The sequence below is a fragment of the Trachypithecus francoisi genome, unplaced genomic scaffold, assembly GCF_009764315.1.
Source record: "Trachypithecus francoisi isolate TF-2019V2 unplaced genomic scaffold, Tfra_2.0 Contig01579, whole genome shotgun sequence".
Classification (NCBI taxonomy): domain Eukaryota; kingdom Metazoa; phylum Chordata; class Mammalia; order Primates; family Cercopithecidae; genus Trachypithecus; species Trachypithecus francoisi.
Window position 1 is genome coordinate 27,484,623 of NW_022681442.1, and position 16,804 is coordinate 27,501,426.

Genomic DNA, 16,804 nt, shown 5'->3' on the forward strand with positions numbered 1-16,804 from the left:
GTGCTAGGATAAGATGTTTAGACTTTATTCCATATGCAATGTGAAGCCACAGAGAGTTTTTAGCAAAACAATCACATTTGAGGTCCAGGACTGGAACTCTGGAAGCCATATGTTGGAAAAATTGGTGAGAAAGAGACTAAACACAGTGACAAGTTAAAAAGAACTCCTCAGTCATCCAGAGAAGGGACATTTTGGCTGGGACCAGGTTGGTAATGATGGAGGTGAGGAGCTAGAGGTGGAAGGTATCACTGAAGTGGAATTGACAGGTTTGGCAATAGATCAAATGTAAGAAGGCTTCACACACAGGTTGGGTTCTTGGTGGTGCCAACAACTGAAACAGGGAACTAGATGGATGACTCCACTTGATGAATCCAGCTATTTCATCCTGAAGTACAGCCACTTGCCCAGCTCTCTGGCGAGGGTAGCAAGCAGGCAGTGGGTGATGCAGGATTTGAGTTCAGGGAAGAAGTCAGGGCCCAGATACCCAGGTGGAAGCCATTCGCAAAGAGGTGTTAGAGGAAGTCAGAAGACTAAAGGAGTTTGCCAAGAAGGAGAATATAAAAGTTGAAGGAAGCAAAGAAAGATAAAGTGGAGGGAATAAGGAGAAAGAAGAGCCAGAGAACAGAGAGAGGAGGAAGAGTCTTTTAGGGACATGGGGAGACCAGGAACATGCAGCAATGCTGAGGTCAACACAAGAGAGTGCTCAGGGTCAAGAAGGAGTCGTAGAAGAAGACACCTGGGTTCCATTACTAAGGTTCCTGGAGTTCCTGGTGATCTGCAATAGCAGTTTTATGTGGGAAACTGACCAGCCAGGTGGCCAAGGAGTTTAACGGTGAGAAGAGATGGGTGCTGGTGTTGGAGAAGCAGGAGTAAGGCCCACACACTCTAGTGAATGACTACAGCGGGCTGGCATCCCACACACACAGCAGACTCCCTCCTGCTGCTGCAGGATGAGAGCTACCGGGCCACTGGGAAGCCCCAAATCCAGGTGAGGTGGATTGCATCATCACAGTGCTTTCTGAGGTCGGGCCTGACCAGGGATTTGTACCTTCATTTTAATTGGGTCCACATTTGGGACAAGCCTCACAAGGTTAGAGAGGTTCCTGGTGCTGAGGGCAGGTTACTTGATCAGGGCAGGTCACTTGCTCTAGGACAGGCACAGGGCAAGCCCAGTGGAGGAAGTGAACAAAAAAGAAAGAAATCAAAACCTGCTGCTCTCCTTTGTTCATCCTTGCCTCATCTGAAGTAGGTCCTTGACCAGAGCAAAGTGCTGTGACCAGGGCCATGATGGGTCGTGTTTTACATCATGAGCCTGGCTCCTTTGACATGCATGCTGAAGAGCATACCTCATCCCCCCCGAAACACTGAGGGCTGTGGAGGTCCAGAAAGAAGTAACAGGCACTACCTCCCCTTTTGGAAGCTCTATGGGCCTAAGAGGCCATTTGTTCTAAGTGTTTTATCCCCTCTCCAGGGAGTTCCAGTGGCAATTCTTCTCCAGAGTACCCTCGGAAGGAATTTGGTATGTCCTCTCCTCATTTTCTAAAGAAATGGTCAAACGAGGCTCTAGGAAAATCCCTGGCGGAGATGAAGTGGTGGGAGTAGGGGACATCATGAGTTAAATGGATTCTTCTAAAGGAGTTTGACCCCTGCTGACCTATTTTTCCCTTGCTCTTTATCCTGAAGCATATTAAGGGGACTCTCAACCACATAAACTTGCTGTCATAAGCCTTTGCTCGTGGCACTGTAGAAATGGTAAGCTATATATAAGGCTCAGGCTTGGATGGATAAGCCCCTAAGGCCAAGCAATAATTGTAGGGATTCTTCTTTCCAGGAGATGCACAGAGGCCTCCCACAAGGCAGAGCAGCGAGTAGAACACACAAATGCTAGGCATCCCGGCACCTCACTATTGCTTGCTTTCAAGGGAACTGTGTGTGCTTCATGAACCCCCAGGCTGTGTCTTCACTTGGCCTTAAGTTTTTGTTCCATGTTCTTGCAATCTCAGTGTGCATATGAATTGATACCAGGAACATTGATTATACAATGATTATAATTTTATGTATTTGCTACAGTGGGGAAACCATGGCAGTCTCGAATAAAAAATCAAAGGGAAGACTTGGGAGCTTTTTGATACATTTGATCAGTGTAGTCAGCCAGTCCAAATGGATCATGCTCCCCAACAGATTACCTTAGCTAACTTAACTTTCAAAATGTTAGCTAACTTAACATTCATTTAGCTAATTTAACATCATAAATGTACTAGGGCATTACAAAACATTCTCTGCTATTGCTAAGTGATCATCATTTATTAAGCAACTGCTATTCAGAAAAGCCTCTATCTGGATTTAGACACACTATGAAAGTAACCCCTCACCAAATATATCTACTTCCATGTCAAAAGTATTTAGCATGCCACCTCTTACATATGCCTAAAATTGCATTTCTTTGTTTCTCAGCATCTTCCTCAACCAGAGGACGGAGTCAAACACGAGGTGAGTGCTGTCACTGGGTTCAGTCCAATTCATTCAACAAGTATTTTCTGAGCAGCTGATGTGTGTCCAGCCTTGAGCCAGGGAGTGTAAGGGGTACAGAAGAATAAACAAGGCATGCTTTCTGCTTTCAAGGAGCTTAGAGTATCCTGGGAATCTTCCACCGGCTCTATCGGGAGGGGAAGGGTAGCGTTTGACGGTAATCTAACAAGCACATAAAGGCAGGAAGCAAAACATACGATAACAATGTAGACCATCATTTGTCTTGCTGTGGATCATCTGAAGATGCAGATACCACATCTGCTTTCACTTCTGGTCTCCTGGCTGACTTTAACAAGATATGCTCTAACTGCCTTTACACATCAAAAGATGAGCAAAATCCCCCCAACCTTTTTTTTTTCTAAATTCATCCAGGAGATAAACAGCTCCACGACAGTTTTGTAATCTAGTCATCTAGACAGTGATACAGGAGAGAAATATAATCCTGGGAGAAGCAACCTTTGTTAAACTTTGGGCAGGGTTGGGGGCAGCATGTTAGGGCTGAGCTGAAGGCAGAATTCTTCACAATGACCCACCTAGACTTCCTATGGGCCTTATTATCATCAATAACTTGAAAGTTAGGAGTATGCCAACCACCCACAACTTTAGGCTGATAGTTGAAAGATGCAAATTCTCCACCTGAAGCTAACTAATAATGTTAACTACCAGCTTCCTGCCCCTCCCATCTCTGAAGAGGCCAAAATGGCAAGTAAACACTCTGGTTTTTAGAATCTTTTGCCAATGCCTCAGACCATGGAGGCAGGAGAGGACCTTGGTTGTGGCAGCCGTGAGGTGGATGATGGGGAGAGGGCTGATCATTGTTGATTGTACTGGAACCTCCTTGCTCAGCCTGGAATTTTATTAGAACATCTGCAGCTGCCTGGGAGGTGTGCAGTTGGCAGAATGGGGAATTGTTGGAGGTACGGAGGTCTCCCTTTTTAAGCAGCACTCTTCTTGGGCACACCTGGATTTCCTGTTTCCAGAACTCAGAAATGTCAGAGCAGCCTAAAGGGTCATCTGCTGCTAGGAGTTCAGTGTCAGGGATTGTGATCTAAGCTCCTTCATTCACATCCTTCTCTATCTCTTCCCTTGTACAGAGAGTGAAATTCGAGTTCGACTGCAGAGTGCGTCCCCATCCACGCGATGTAAGTGGTCATGATCTCGCTGAAAAGAAAGGGTCCAGAAATCCAGGACTAGTACTGTGTGTGTGTGTGCATGCGTGTGTGTGTGCATGCATGCACACACATGTATGTGCATGCATGCAATCATAAAACATCTTTAAGGGCCTTCTGTGAATTGGACTCTGGGCTAGGTGGCTGGAGTTAAGCTGCTGAGTAAACCGTGGTTCCTGCTGTGTAGTAGTTCACAGACTAATAGGGACACAGTAAGTCAGCCAACCATCACAACTCAATGTGGTGAGGGAACAGGGAGGAGCAGCTCCACAGCAGCCCATGGAGATCAGGCCAGAGAAACCTTCCGGGGGTAGGTGTTACCTGAAGGGAAACTAAAGAGTGGATCAGTTCGGCTCAAAGGGAGAAGCCTGCACAAGACATCGAAGAAACAGTTCAAAGTAAGGTTCAAAGTAAGGACACAATGGGATAGATTAGAGAAGGGTCAGTAGTAGAGTATAAGAATTCAAACTTTATTTGAAATGTCAGAGACCCCCAGTCTCTGTCGATGGAATATGTTAGATACCTGTTGTTCTTGCTAGAGGTATTTGACAATGTTTTGAAATGAGCTCAACTTTAGGACTGCAATCATGTAAAAGGAGTAGGAGAAGAAAGAGTAGGGTCAGTGGCTCAGGACAGAGATGGGTGCTTGTCCAGAGAGCTCAGTACCTAGGGTTGTGGAATCTGATTCCAGGTCTGACACCTTCTCACCGGAATCCTTCCAGGCTTAGGGTTGGTGAGGCGAAGGGAGTTAGGGCTGAGAGTTCCTTCAGCATACGGTGTCTACAAACCTGTGTCTCCTCTCATGCACTACCCATGCATGGTGTCTCCCACCTCTCCTGCTTCCCTGCTTCCTGCGTGGGAGGCACAGGGAGCTTGCTCCACTTTTCACCTTGCTACAAATTAAATCAGCCAGACAGACTTGAAATTAAATTACACGTGAACACAGCATAATGTTTAGGAGTTATGGCCCACAAATTCCTTTTGGCAGCCCCAAGCATACAAGGTCAAGGACCCAACATCGGATGCATCCTGCACAGGGGATGAGACTACTATTGAAGCATCTGTTTCAAGGGACCTGGTTCTCTAACTGCCTGATCCTAGATAATAGTGTCTTCTAGCCACAGAATCATTCCTGTGATGTTTGATGAGGTCTAATTAGGAAGTATCTCCCAAGCACCTTGACCTCCTTGTGAGACGCAGAAGATTCATGAGGCTAATATGACAAAGTACCAAGTTGATAAGTGCTATTCGTTAGTAAAATGTGAATATTTTAAAGCCAAGCAAAAAGTCCCAATGTGTGAGACAGATGCCATTCTCCCTAGTAGTCAAAATGCCACAAATGTTCCCCGAATTGCACAGGGACTCAGGAAAGAACCCTGGACTTAACAGAAACGTCTGTGGATTCTTTTACAGGGACAGAATTGGATGATGTTAAGCGTTTGCTCAAAGGGAGTCGATCGGCAAGTGTGAGCCCCACCAGGAATTCCTCCAACACACTCCCCATCCCCAAGAAAGGCACTGTGGAGACCAAAATTGTGACAGCGAGCTCCCAGTCGGGTAAGTGTGACAGCCCAGCTGCCGAGAGTGTGAGAAACAAACTTACCCTCCAAACCCAAAGAATGGACTCAGAGACCCAGAGAACAGTGAAAGTGAGACTTGAAATTGGGGCCCACCAAACCTCATTCCAGCTAGCACAGGGCTTTCCCCAGTAGCAACCGGTTGTAGGGCATAGATATTTGTTTGCTTGTGACAGCTGCCTTTGGTTTCCTAAGTTCCCACAATGTAAGACTCGGCAGGCATTGAATTTTATGGTTTAGGGGATAGAGGTTTTAGTTATGTTGATTATTAGATTGGCTAGATATTCCCTACTTTCCACCCCTAGCACTGGACCCTATCCGATACTCAGGTCTTCTTTTACCCCTTGTGTGAGGATTAATCCTAACCATATCCACCCCTAATGAAGGGGTTTGTTTATAGCTCTCTTCTGGGTTTTCCTTAATGTTAGCTTTAAATGTTACTTAGTGATTTATACACTTTCCATTTGTCCTTTTCCCTTCCTTCTGGGCTTTCTTTTACCAGTCCCTTGAGAGTAATGAGTTCACCCTCGTTCAGCTGTTTGCACTGATGTTTCAGTGGTTAGGACCACTTGATAGGGACCTTGCCAGCTTGGGTGGGGCTTATCTTCTTTTAAAGTCTTAATTAGTACCCAGTTGCCAGGCTGGAAGTGGTGAACTGTGAATTCAAAAGGCGGAGTTTGAGTTTGAAGTCCTTTTAACCTAAAGGATGACAGGGTGGAGAATATGGCCAGTATATAATTTCTAAAAATCGGTTTTTGGTTTCCATAGAAGGAAGATCAGTAGTCCTATCTAAATGTGGGAGTCCATATAATAACTTGTAAGGGGTCAGTCCCAAGTCTTTGCCTGGGGCTGTTCTAATCCTAAGGAGTGCTACTGGGAGACATTAAAGGCATTTTAGTTGTAAAGATTAGTTTAATAATATGCTTTTTGAGAGTTTGATTTATTCTTTCTACTTTTCCAGAGGAAGGGGGATGCCAAGGGGTGTGGTAATCCCATTTAATGTGTAAACTTTCCATAATTCCCCTTAGGACCTTTGAGGTAAAGTGGCTCCCATTGTCTGAATTAATATTTTTTACCAAGACAAATCTAGGTATAATTTGTTTTAAGATTATTTTTACCACATTCCCAGCGGTAGCATTTGGGAGGGGGAATTCCTCCACCCAGCTGGAGAGGTGGTTTACCAGTACTAGTAGATACTTCGGTCTCCCTATTTTGGGCATTTCTGTAAAATGTACTTGAATGCTTTGAAATGGCCTTAACCCACGAGGTCTTCCTCTGGTAGTCTGTTTTCTAACTACTTTTTTATTTATTCTCTGGCAGGTTACACAACACCCACACACTTGTGTGGCAAGGGTATAAACCCATAATTTTTGAGTATTGTATCACACATGGCCTGGGGACCCCAGTGACTTCCTTTATGCAGTATGGACATCAGTTTTCTCATCATGGGTTTCTTATCATTTCTCTGTCATCAGGGAGCACCCCCCTCCCATCCTCAGTTTGAGCGGCTCCTATCTTTCCCAGCTCTTCCTCCTCCTCTTTAGAAAATTTGAGTTTTAATATCACCTTAGGGATATTTGGGATTAGGCTAAACAATCTAACTTCTTCCTCCAGGGAAGCTTGCTTAGCAGCTTTATCTGTGAGCCTGTTCCCTACAGCTTCTATAGTGTTTCCTACGGCTATCTCTACTGGAAGCAAGAGGCTTTTTAAAACTTGTTTGATCAGTTCCCCATGTATGAATTCTTTCTCCCTGCTGTTTGTTAGGCCCTGCCCTGTCCGGATCTTTTTAAAGGTGTGTACTATTCCATAGGCATATTTGGAATTAGTATATACAGTGCCTTTTTGGCCTTCTAGAAGCTTTAGGGCCTGGTTAGGAGCATGTAATTTACAGGTTTGGGCTGATCAATTATTGGGTAATCTCCCTTTTTCACATAAGGATTGTTTCCATTAATGACAGCATAGCCATTGTGTTTTTACCATTTATTACTTGGGATGACCCATTTACAAACACTGTCATCCCATCATATACTGGGGTGGCTTCACTTTAGTTTGATATGAAAGTCTGGTTTCACTTTAGTTTGACATTCTGTGATATCCAAATGGTTACGATTTGATGCCTTTTTATTCTCCTCTCCTTTTCATAAGATGCTGGCTGGATTCAAGCAAATACATGTTGTCAAGACTAAATTATCTTTTTCTAATAATATGGCTTCATATTTTAAAATTTGGGAATTAGTTTACCATCTCCCAACACTTTGATTTAATATATTCCTGACCTGGTGTGGGGTGCTCACTACCAGGGCCCTGCAGAAGATCAGCTTCCGACTCCCCTCCACCAGCAGGGCCGTGGCAGCCACTGTCTACCTGCACCTTTGTGTCCCCATCTCCCGTCCTCCATGGCCCCTCTCTCTTTGTCTCTCTCTCTTCCTCTCGTACTCTTTTTTTCCTTTTACGTTATCTCTCTCCCTCGTTTCACCTTCTGTGTCTTTGATCTCTGTCTTTTCCAGTCTCTTTCTTGCTTATTTTCTTTTTTTTATCTCTCTGTCATCCCTGTTTCCTCTCCCTCACACTCAGTTTCTTCTTCTTTCTCTGGGCGCCAGCGCGCTCCCCATGTTAACAGCTTACTTACGTTAGCTCTCTCACACTGTCCACCTTTATCTCGTGCTTCGGCTCTGCGGCTCCTGCCGCCCCTACACCTGCAGCTGCACAGCTGGCTCCCCCTTGCCTTCAGAGTCAGCAGCTTAACTCTTTCTCTCTCTGGGCACCAGCAAGAGCCGTGCTGTGGCTCCCCTCTGTCTGTCTGCAAGATGGACAGCTTTGGCTTTGTCTCTCTTTTTCCAATTTCGTTTCTTATTTTTCACAAAAACCTTCTAATTCCTTACTTGACTTTTTATTCCATCCATCTTTTTTTTTTTTTTTTTTTTTTTGCAGTTTCTTAGTAATATCAGGCCAGCTTTTGGTCATAAAATTAACCTTTAAAAGGCCTTGCCCTACTAGGTCCTCTGGACTAATCCTAATTTTTTTTTTTTTTAAATTTGATCCCTGAGCCTCTGCAGAAATGCAGAGAGGGTCTCCTCTTTTTCTTGTTGGAGCTCAAATGGTTTTGAGACATTCTGTGTCCTTGAAGTGGACTCTTTAATCCCTTTAATTATTCTTTCCCTTAGGTCCTGCATTTGGGCCCAGTCTTTGGGGTTATTGTTATTCCATCTGGGATTTGCATTTAGGAATTTCTGCCCAGCTGGCTGGATTCCTTGCCCGAGAGGATGCTGTCTCTCCCAAATGGTCATGGTTGCCCTTTTAATTATTCCCCTCTTCCCCAGTAAACAGGATAGTCATGATTTACATCATCTTAGCCCAAGTACAAAAATTGGGTCCTAAAAATTGATCTAGTGCTTTGCTAAACTGAGGAATTTTTCCAAGAGCGGCCTTATTTCCTATTTAAAATTTCTAACATTAGTACTTGTTAGAGGCACACTTACATATCCAACTTCTCACTGTCCCATAGGGACTTCTCTAAAAGGGTGTGTATTAGACATCTGCTGTTTAGAAGGGCTAGGGAAATTCTCAATGTCCTTCTTACATTGTTCTAATTCTTTCCTCAAGTTTGGATAAGGATTTACGGGAGCATTGGGTTTAGCTTCTTTATGACCCCCAGATTCCTCTTCCTCCATCCTTCCTGTTAACCCCTGATCTCCCTGTCCTCTACTTTGTGAGATGTAAGGTGGAGCCAAGCGTGTTATGGGATCCCAGGGCTTTTTATTGGGCAAGGGCTTTTTACTATGCTCCTTTTTTCCTCTTGAAGGGGGAGTATGGGGGTTAATTCACTAATTTAACAAAGAGCATAACCCATCTCCTCTTGTGAGGATGGGGTTTTATTATTCACATAGCGAATTAAAGCTTGGCACACCCTGTCCTCATCTGAACCAAACTTAGGCCAAAAGACTGAAGGCTGACGAATGGGCTCTTTGGCCCAGATAAAACAGTAATACTTTATCATTTTTTGCTTTTCCTTGTCCCTGGTTCGAGGGTTAGCCCTTAAAACCCTGCAGCATTTTCCCCAATGGACTATTTGGGGGAATGTTAGAGGGTGTATTTTTAGTTCCCTCTGTTGTTGGGCAGGGGCTCTAGGTGTTTGTTTAGGGTTGCCTTGCTGCATTTTGTTGCAGTCCACAATGCATTGCAATCCTAGTTAGCTTAGGGGCTCTTCAAGTTTTTGACTTATGACCTAAGTAGCTGAGCAAGCTGATAAGAACAGACAAAACGAGCTATTTTGCAGTCAAGTAAACTTTTATCTTAGACTAAACTTATTTGATTTGAGTGGGGGAAACTAAGCAGGGCGGGGGGCGAGGAGGAACTGGTGAGGGAGGGGAGACCAATAAGCAAGCATTAGCTATCCAAGCAGGGGCCTAGTATATTCTGTTTCTTCTGTAGTTTGCTGACCTAAGCCAATTTAAGACACTTTGTCTTGGAAATGGACCACTGTATACATTATTTTCTTCAGAAGGGAAGGCATCATGGTGGCAGATCTATCCTGGCCTGGGGATTCAACCACGCCTTGGCAGGCCTTTCAGGCTTTGCCAGAGACCTTGAAAAGCACTGGGCATCTACTCTTCAAGCAGTGAAAAATGTGGGCTGTACCTATCCTACCCCTGGCTGGTCACCCATTCCATATGCACAGCCCAGCCCTAAATCCTAGAGATTCTCTTCCAGGACAGTATGTTGGCCAGGTCCCCCAAATGAAGAATACTGGGGAAATTTGTAGAGTTTTCATGTATTCATTCAGTGACTATTTATTAAATGTCTCCTCTATGCCAAGTACCAAGCATTGAGGAAAAGCAATGGACCAGAGAGACACAGTCACTGCCCTTGTAGACAGTGGGTCTCTGGAGGAAGTCAGAAAACCAACATGCCCCGGTCAAGTAGGATGAGCATTGTTCAGCAGTTCCATATTACATGTCCCCCAAGTGCAAGGTAGGTTCTGTGGGAGGCAGAAATATAAATTAGCAAAGCTGTGGAGGGAGGTGAGAGAAAAAGCCGGATCTATTGTGATAGGAAACTTCCCTCCCATTCACTACTGGAGAAAAGCCTAGAGATTGTGATCTTTCTTGTTTTTCACCCTAAAACCAAAACATCAAGGCACTTTCTGACCTGCATGACTGGCTCCCTCTCACAGACAAATCAGCAGAACTGACCCCAAATATGAAGAAGCAGGAAAATCCCCTCTTGGGGGCACAATGTCTGGCTGGTTCATAGGAATGTTTAAGGAGGGTGGAACCAGAGAAGGCTGCCATGCATGCCATGTGGCCCCAGACCAAGGGCTCCCCTGCCCAGGCATGCGCCCTGCAATGGCCATCGTGCCTGGAATTCTACTGAAAGAGGTTCGCTTCGGGGTCTCATTTGTTGCTCCTGAAAGAACTGTTCTCTCAGTGTCTTTGAAGATGGAGCACTCAGCAGCAGGTGGAGAGGAAGGCCATTGGTGGGACAGCCCACCAGGAGATGGGGAGCCAGGTTTAAAAGGAGAAATAGGTGGACCCCAAGGCAAAATATGGCTACCTCAAATTTTACCAGGAGCCAGCAAAAATTTCTAATCCAAGAGATAATGTTTTCACCAGCTCTGAGATTTCGGATGGAAACTACCCCAGGTTCCCGGACTGAGAAAGTTCCTGAAATGTGGAACTTCCAATGCCCAAACCAGGAAAGTCCCAGAAAAGTGTGGTAACTAGATTCCCCGGCAGGGAGTGTTGACTTGTCTCTCACTGGGGTGTGTGCATGTGTCTGTTTCCAGTGTCAGGCACCTACGATGCAACGATCCTGGATGCCAACCTTCCCTCCCACGTGTGGTCCTCCACCCTACCAGCGGGGTCCTCCATGGGGACCTATCACAACAACATGACAACCCAGAGCTCGTCCCTCCTCAACACCAATGCCTACTCTGCAGGATCAGGTACCTGGAGGGCAGCCTACACCCTCTGTCACCCTGAACTCGGCATGCCTCTATCCTAGAGCTGAATGACCCTCAGAACGTTTGCCATCCTCAGGGCCTCCTGGAGAGGCTTTCTGTGGCCAAATATCCCAGGAGACTCCCCCTGGAACTTCAGTTCAATTCAATCTAGAAGGTATTCTGGTGTGTATATATAGCACAGTGTATCAGGAAAAATTGGAAAGAACACTGAAAATGGATGTAGAAGATCTAGTTTCATTTCATATGAATTGATGGTGGGGCCTTGAATAAGTCATTTGACTTCTCTGAGCTTCAGGGACCATCTCTGTAAAGTGGGGTCACTCACAAGAGAGACTTTGGCTGGACCCACTGTCCACTCCAGGTCTGACAGACCTGAGATCACCTGTTGGCTGTGACCCAAGGTGCAGTGCAGGCTAGTGTTTGATTCTCTGCTGCAAGGCAGGAGCCTGTTTTTTCTAAGAACAAAACTTTACCAAAATATAAAAACCCAATCCTGGCATTTCTTCTGGTGCTTCTATGGTATCCGAATCTCTATCCCTGTCTGGGCCAGATGTCCCTCTCACCAGCCTTCCTCCTTGCCCCTGCAGTCTTCGGAGTTCCAAATAACATGGCATCCTGCTCATCCACTTTGCACCCTGGACTCAGCACATCCTCCTCAGGTCAGTGTCACCATCTTGAGATGACTTTTCCAGGCTATTTGCATAGAAGTGTTAGGATGCTTCACCCAAGAGCATGAAGGACTTTCTTCTATGCATACTGCAGCCCAGAAGCAGAGGCACAGGGCTGCACAGAGCCTGCCCTCAACCACAGGGAGAACTCAGATCTCAAGGGAAAGGTCTCAGGTGAGGGGATGTGAGCCCACATTGACATGCGTATTCTAAGGTGGTACCTTTCTTTTCTGGAAGAGTTGGAGGATTGTAAATGAAGAGTCTAATGGAATCATAGTGTAGGACATTTTCAGGGTAAAGGCATTGTTAATTTAGAAGGATTTTATTTCAGATCTTTTAAAGAAAAATAGTAATTCATTGAGTAACTGCTTTCAGATCTTTCTATAAATATAGCACATAGTTTGTTGGAGTGACTACATTGGGGTAAATAATGTTACTACTTAGCTTCCAATGCAAACATACAACAATTTTTAAAAAAATATTTATTTGCTATGTTTCCACATACATCTTAAAGGCCTATATGTAAATGTTACCAGCCTACATCTTTTCTTTTTAAAGGAGTCTGCCTTCTCCCTGTGATAATGTGACTAATAAATATAATGATGTGGGCCTTGTTTATTTACTTAACTGACAAGTACAAGTTTTGCATTCAGATTTTCAGCACCTTCCTCCAGTTGACTAGAGGCCCACCAAATCCAGAAGACATTGGCTACATGTTTTATTTCTTCTGTCTTTGCTATTTTGCTTTGCAAAGTCCTGATAAAAACCAGGTCCCAAGGGAAGGTGGGCTGATATCAGATCCTTGATCTTGTGCCCCAAATAACAAAGCTGCTGGCCAGCAGGAATAAGCTTCTGCACGTTGTTGAAAACAAACAAACAAGCAATCAAATAAACAAGGAGCCTTTGAAATCATAGTGGAGGTGGGGGAGTTTTATGTGTTTGTGTCAGGAGAAGGAAGAGCTAACTGGAATACTAGGAGTTTGCCAAGTTAGTGCCTCTCAGCACCTGAGGTGTCTGTGTCCACATCCTACGCTTACAGTTCCCACACTGTGCACCAAGGCACCACAGGAAATAGGAACCCCTACGATATTTTTACATTTTGAGAGATCTGTCAGCAACATCTGTCAGACCCTGTGCAAACTACTGCTTTTAACTTGGATGGACCTAACTACGTGATAAGTAGAACTGTTAGTAATTTTTGGCCTGGGGTAGGTAGGTGGGGGTATTAACAAAATTACTATGTCACAAAGAGTGTGGGAAACGAGGAAGTTTTGGAATCTGTTGGCAAAAGCATTGATCATAAAAGTGGTTTCAGACTCTGGGGGCCATCCTAAGCCAGGGGGCATCCCCTGTGCTCCCTGTACTCACCTGACCTCTGTTGCTTTCACAGTATTTGGCATGCAGAACAATTTGGCCCCCAGCTCGACTACCCTGTCCCATGGCACTACCACAACTTCCACAGGTCAGTAGGCTAGGGTTGGAGCTCAAGGGCTGGGAAGCAACACCTCGTTGCAGCTACAACTCACTGAATTAGGAGACCCAAAATGTCCCTGAAAATCAGTCAACCTTTCCCACCAAAGAAACAATACCTCCTGACCTGAAGATATCAATCTTGATCATTAACTGGTTCAGACATGAGTCAAGCACACAGGGAAGTCTGTCCTGTCAACAGCATCACCTTGTGAGGCATCACTTGTATGTTCCTGTGTCTCTCACAGTCAAACTGTTAGGTTGGTGGTCTCGCCAGCTCACTGCTCTCCTTGACAACCCACTGTCACAGCAAATCAATCATCTGGTTGATTTTATGATGCACCCCCTACAGGTTGCTGCCTCTGTGCAAACCTGGGGGTGGCTGGGGACGTGAAACCTAGGTCAGCCTTTGCCCCCAACTTGCCTGCTACTTAATTGGTGGAGGAAGTCTAACACACATGAGACAATGAGAGGCTCTATAAGACAATGGGAATAAGTGATAGGCCATGCAGAGCAGGTGTTAAGGGCTGTAGGAGTTCAGGAGAGAAGGAGATGCATGAGGGTCTAGGAGGACTTCCTGGAAGCAGCTAGAAGGATGAGAAGGATTATACCTGAGAACATTCCATCTAAACCCTCATTACTGTCTCCATGACTGGAGAGAGTTGATTCATCATCTGCTTCTCACTGGAGAGGGTCGGCGGCACCTCTCTGCCAGGGGTGACCAGGCTTCTCCTGAGTTGCCTGGAACGACCCTCCCATGCTGACCCAACTTCCTTTCTTGCAGCATATGGGGTGAAGAAAAACATGCCCCAGAGCCCTGTGGCTGTGAACACCGGCGTTTCCACCTCTACTGGTGAGTGCTGCTCCCAGCTGCCGGGGGTCAGGCTGGTGCACAGGGAGGATTATTCTGCAGTAATCCTGCCTGTGTATCCTTCCAATACACGCGGTATACTGGAAGAGGAAATAGGACCCATGAGTGGTCTTAGACCTGCAAATGCAACTTGCCCCAAAAGCTTCTTAGATGTTTCCATGAGTGAATAAAGCTGAACATTCCCATAAATGTTCCTATCGGAAGGGGGCAGGAAGCTCCACCCTCCATACCTGCCTAGGGCCAGGCACTTGCGCATTAGCCACTGCCCTTGACTGGAAGCCTTTGGCCCTTACCTATTACATGCAGCTCATGGAGCCCTCAGAAGCTGCTGGCACCCTCCCTACTTTCTATAGAATCTATATCAACTTCCTCCACATATTTCAGCACCATGCAATGAGCTGTTTCCTCCATTGTTCTAATTCTGGTGTGTTGTCTTCCATTCGACAATTCATTTATTGGAAAGCCTTTACTGAGCACCTTCTTTGTGTCAGATGGACACTGTTCTAAGTGCTGACAGTACAGCTGTGAACATGACAGGATAGATTCCTGCCTTCACTAAGCTGATGTCAGTGGTGGAGGCAGATGACAAACACACAAAGTATGCAAGATAATTACAGAAAAGGATACAGATTTTAAGGACAGCAATAAGTGATGTGGTAGAGATAGGAGTGTGTGTATGAGGGTGAAGTGCTTTAGATGGGGTGGTCAGCTAAAGCCTCCCCAAGAAGGCAATGCTTAAGACCTAAAGGATAAAAATGAACCCAAGTTAGTTAAGGAAGAACTTGCCTGACTGGGGGACTTTTGCCCATTCAATAAAGATCCTGTAATCACCAGGAGGGGAGGCAGCCCCCATAAACCAGCCATCCAGAGCTTCTGACATTGACCCAAACTCTTGGTGGCCAGGCCCAGCCAGGCATAGAGGGTGTCCTTGGTCCCCAAGATGCTTCATAGTAACCACTGTCAGCAAGAACAGGAGACCCTCATACACACCTAATTTACCTTCCACCCCCCTTCTCTTTCTTCTCCTTCCTCTTGTCTTTTCTCCCCTCTCCCTTCTCCTGGTGCATGTCCTTCCTTCTCACCCATTTTCTTCCTCCCCAGCCTGCACCACAAGTGTGCAGAGTGATGACCTTTTGCACAAGGACTGCAAGTTCCTGATCCTAGAGAAAGACAACACACCTGCCAAGAAGGAGATGGAGCTGCTGATCATGACCAAGGACAGCGGGAAGGTCTTTACGGCCTCCCCCGCCAGCATCGCTGCGAGTGCGTCAGATCCCGTGTGGCTTGGGTTTCAGAAGAAAGGCAAATAGTGTAGGAGAACAAATGTCCTAGCACGGTGGTTTGGGACCCTATGAGTCGTGAAACCACAGCCATCCCGTTCTAATGAAAAGCACCTGTCTGAATAGTATGTTCCAGGGTCTGCCTTCAATGCAGATGAGCTGAGAAAATTCAGGCAAAGAGCTGTCAGAGAGGCATTTGGGTGACAGCAAGCCTAATGGCAAACACAGATTGGGGCAGATGAATCCCAGGAAAGAGGGGCTTTTCTTACCAGTCTAACCTTGACCTTCCCAAGCAGGGTAGTGAGAGGGGGCGGGGGAAACATAGCCCAGAGTTGAGAGGTTGAGAAGAGAATATGCCAGGTTATAATGGGTTCTGTCCACAGCTTCTTTTTCAGAAGACACCCTAAAAAAAGAAAAGCAAGCTGCCTACAATGCTGACTCAGGCCTAAAAGCTGAAGCTAATGGTAAGAACAAATATGATTGTTGTCCACCTTAACTTCAGCCAGGCCACATTTCATTCATTGTCTTCGGAGACCTTGCTACTCAAAGTGTGGTCCATGGGCCAGCAGCATCAGCCACACCTGGGAGTGTGTTAGAACAGCAGGAGCCCAGCCCTAGCTCAGATCTACTGAGTCAGAAGCTGCAGTTCAACAAGCTTCCCAGGTGATTTGTGTGTGCGCATTATTGGAGCAAAAGCCTGCCTCTGCCACGTCTACGATGGCATCTGTTTTCTCATTTTACTTGTTCTCCATAATCTTCAGAACTAATAGAAAAATGCTTTGCAAAGCACTTGTTAGCTTTATTTTTTTTTTCTTCCCAAATATCTGCGTTCTTTGTCCAATAACCACATTTCTTCATGATGCCCTGTAGGACTCTCCAAATCACTGATTTCAGGGAGGTCAGTAAAGGAAGGAAAATGTTAAGTCATAGAACATTTTAAAATAAATGCCAATCAAATCAGTTATCAGTTTAACAAGGTAAGAGATTGAAACCTGACTGTAAGTCTTTTTTTTTTTTTTTTGAGACAGAGTCTTGCTCTGTCACCCAGGCTGGAGTGCAGTGGTGCGATCTCAGCTCACTGCAAGCTCCACCTCCCAGGTTCACGCCATTCTCCTGCCTCAGCCTCCCGAGCAGCTGGGACTACAGGTGCCCGCCACCACACGCAGCTAATTTTTTGTATTTTTAGTAGAGACAGGGTTTCACCGTGTTAGCCAGGATGGTCTCGACCTCCTGATCTTGTGATCCATCCGCCTCGGCCTCCCAAAGTGCTGGGATTAC

General features: G+C 45.6%; 1 protein-coding gene across 2 annotated transcripts in view; it reads left to right on the forward strand.

Moving 5' to 3' along the window:
• Positions 1-16,804, forward strand: part of COL17A1 (collagen type XVII alpha 1 chain) — a 56,824-nt gene that overhangs the window by 11,627 nt on the left and 28,393 nt on the right. Inside the window, exons 6-15 of one of the 2 annotated variants that reach the window (XM_033183665.1) lie at positions 1,472-1,519; positions 2,455-2,490; positions 3,624-3,671; positions 5,112-5,255; positions 11,061-11,219; positions 11,825-11,896; positions 13,296-13,367; positions 14,160-14,228; positions 15,348-15,509; positions 15,910-15,990. In XM_033183665.1, the coding sequence (XP_033039556.1) occupies positions 1,472-1,519; positions 2,455-2,490; positions 3,624-3,671; positions 5,112-5,255; positions 11,061-11,219; positions 11,825-11,896; positions 13,296-13,367; positions 14,160-14,228; positions 15,348-15,509; positions 15,910-15,990 (891 nt within the window). Of the gene's footprint in view, positions 1-1,471; positions 1,520-2,454; positions 2,491-3,368; positions 3,447-3,623; positions 3,672-5,111; positions 5,256-11,060; positions 11,220-11,824; positions 11,897-13,295; positions 13,368-14,159; positions 14,229-15,347; positions 15,510-15,909; positions 15,991-16,804 lie in introns of those variants that run through there. The other variant, XM_033183674.1, reaches the window with a different exon arrangement.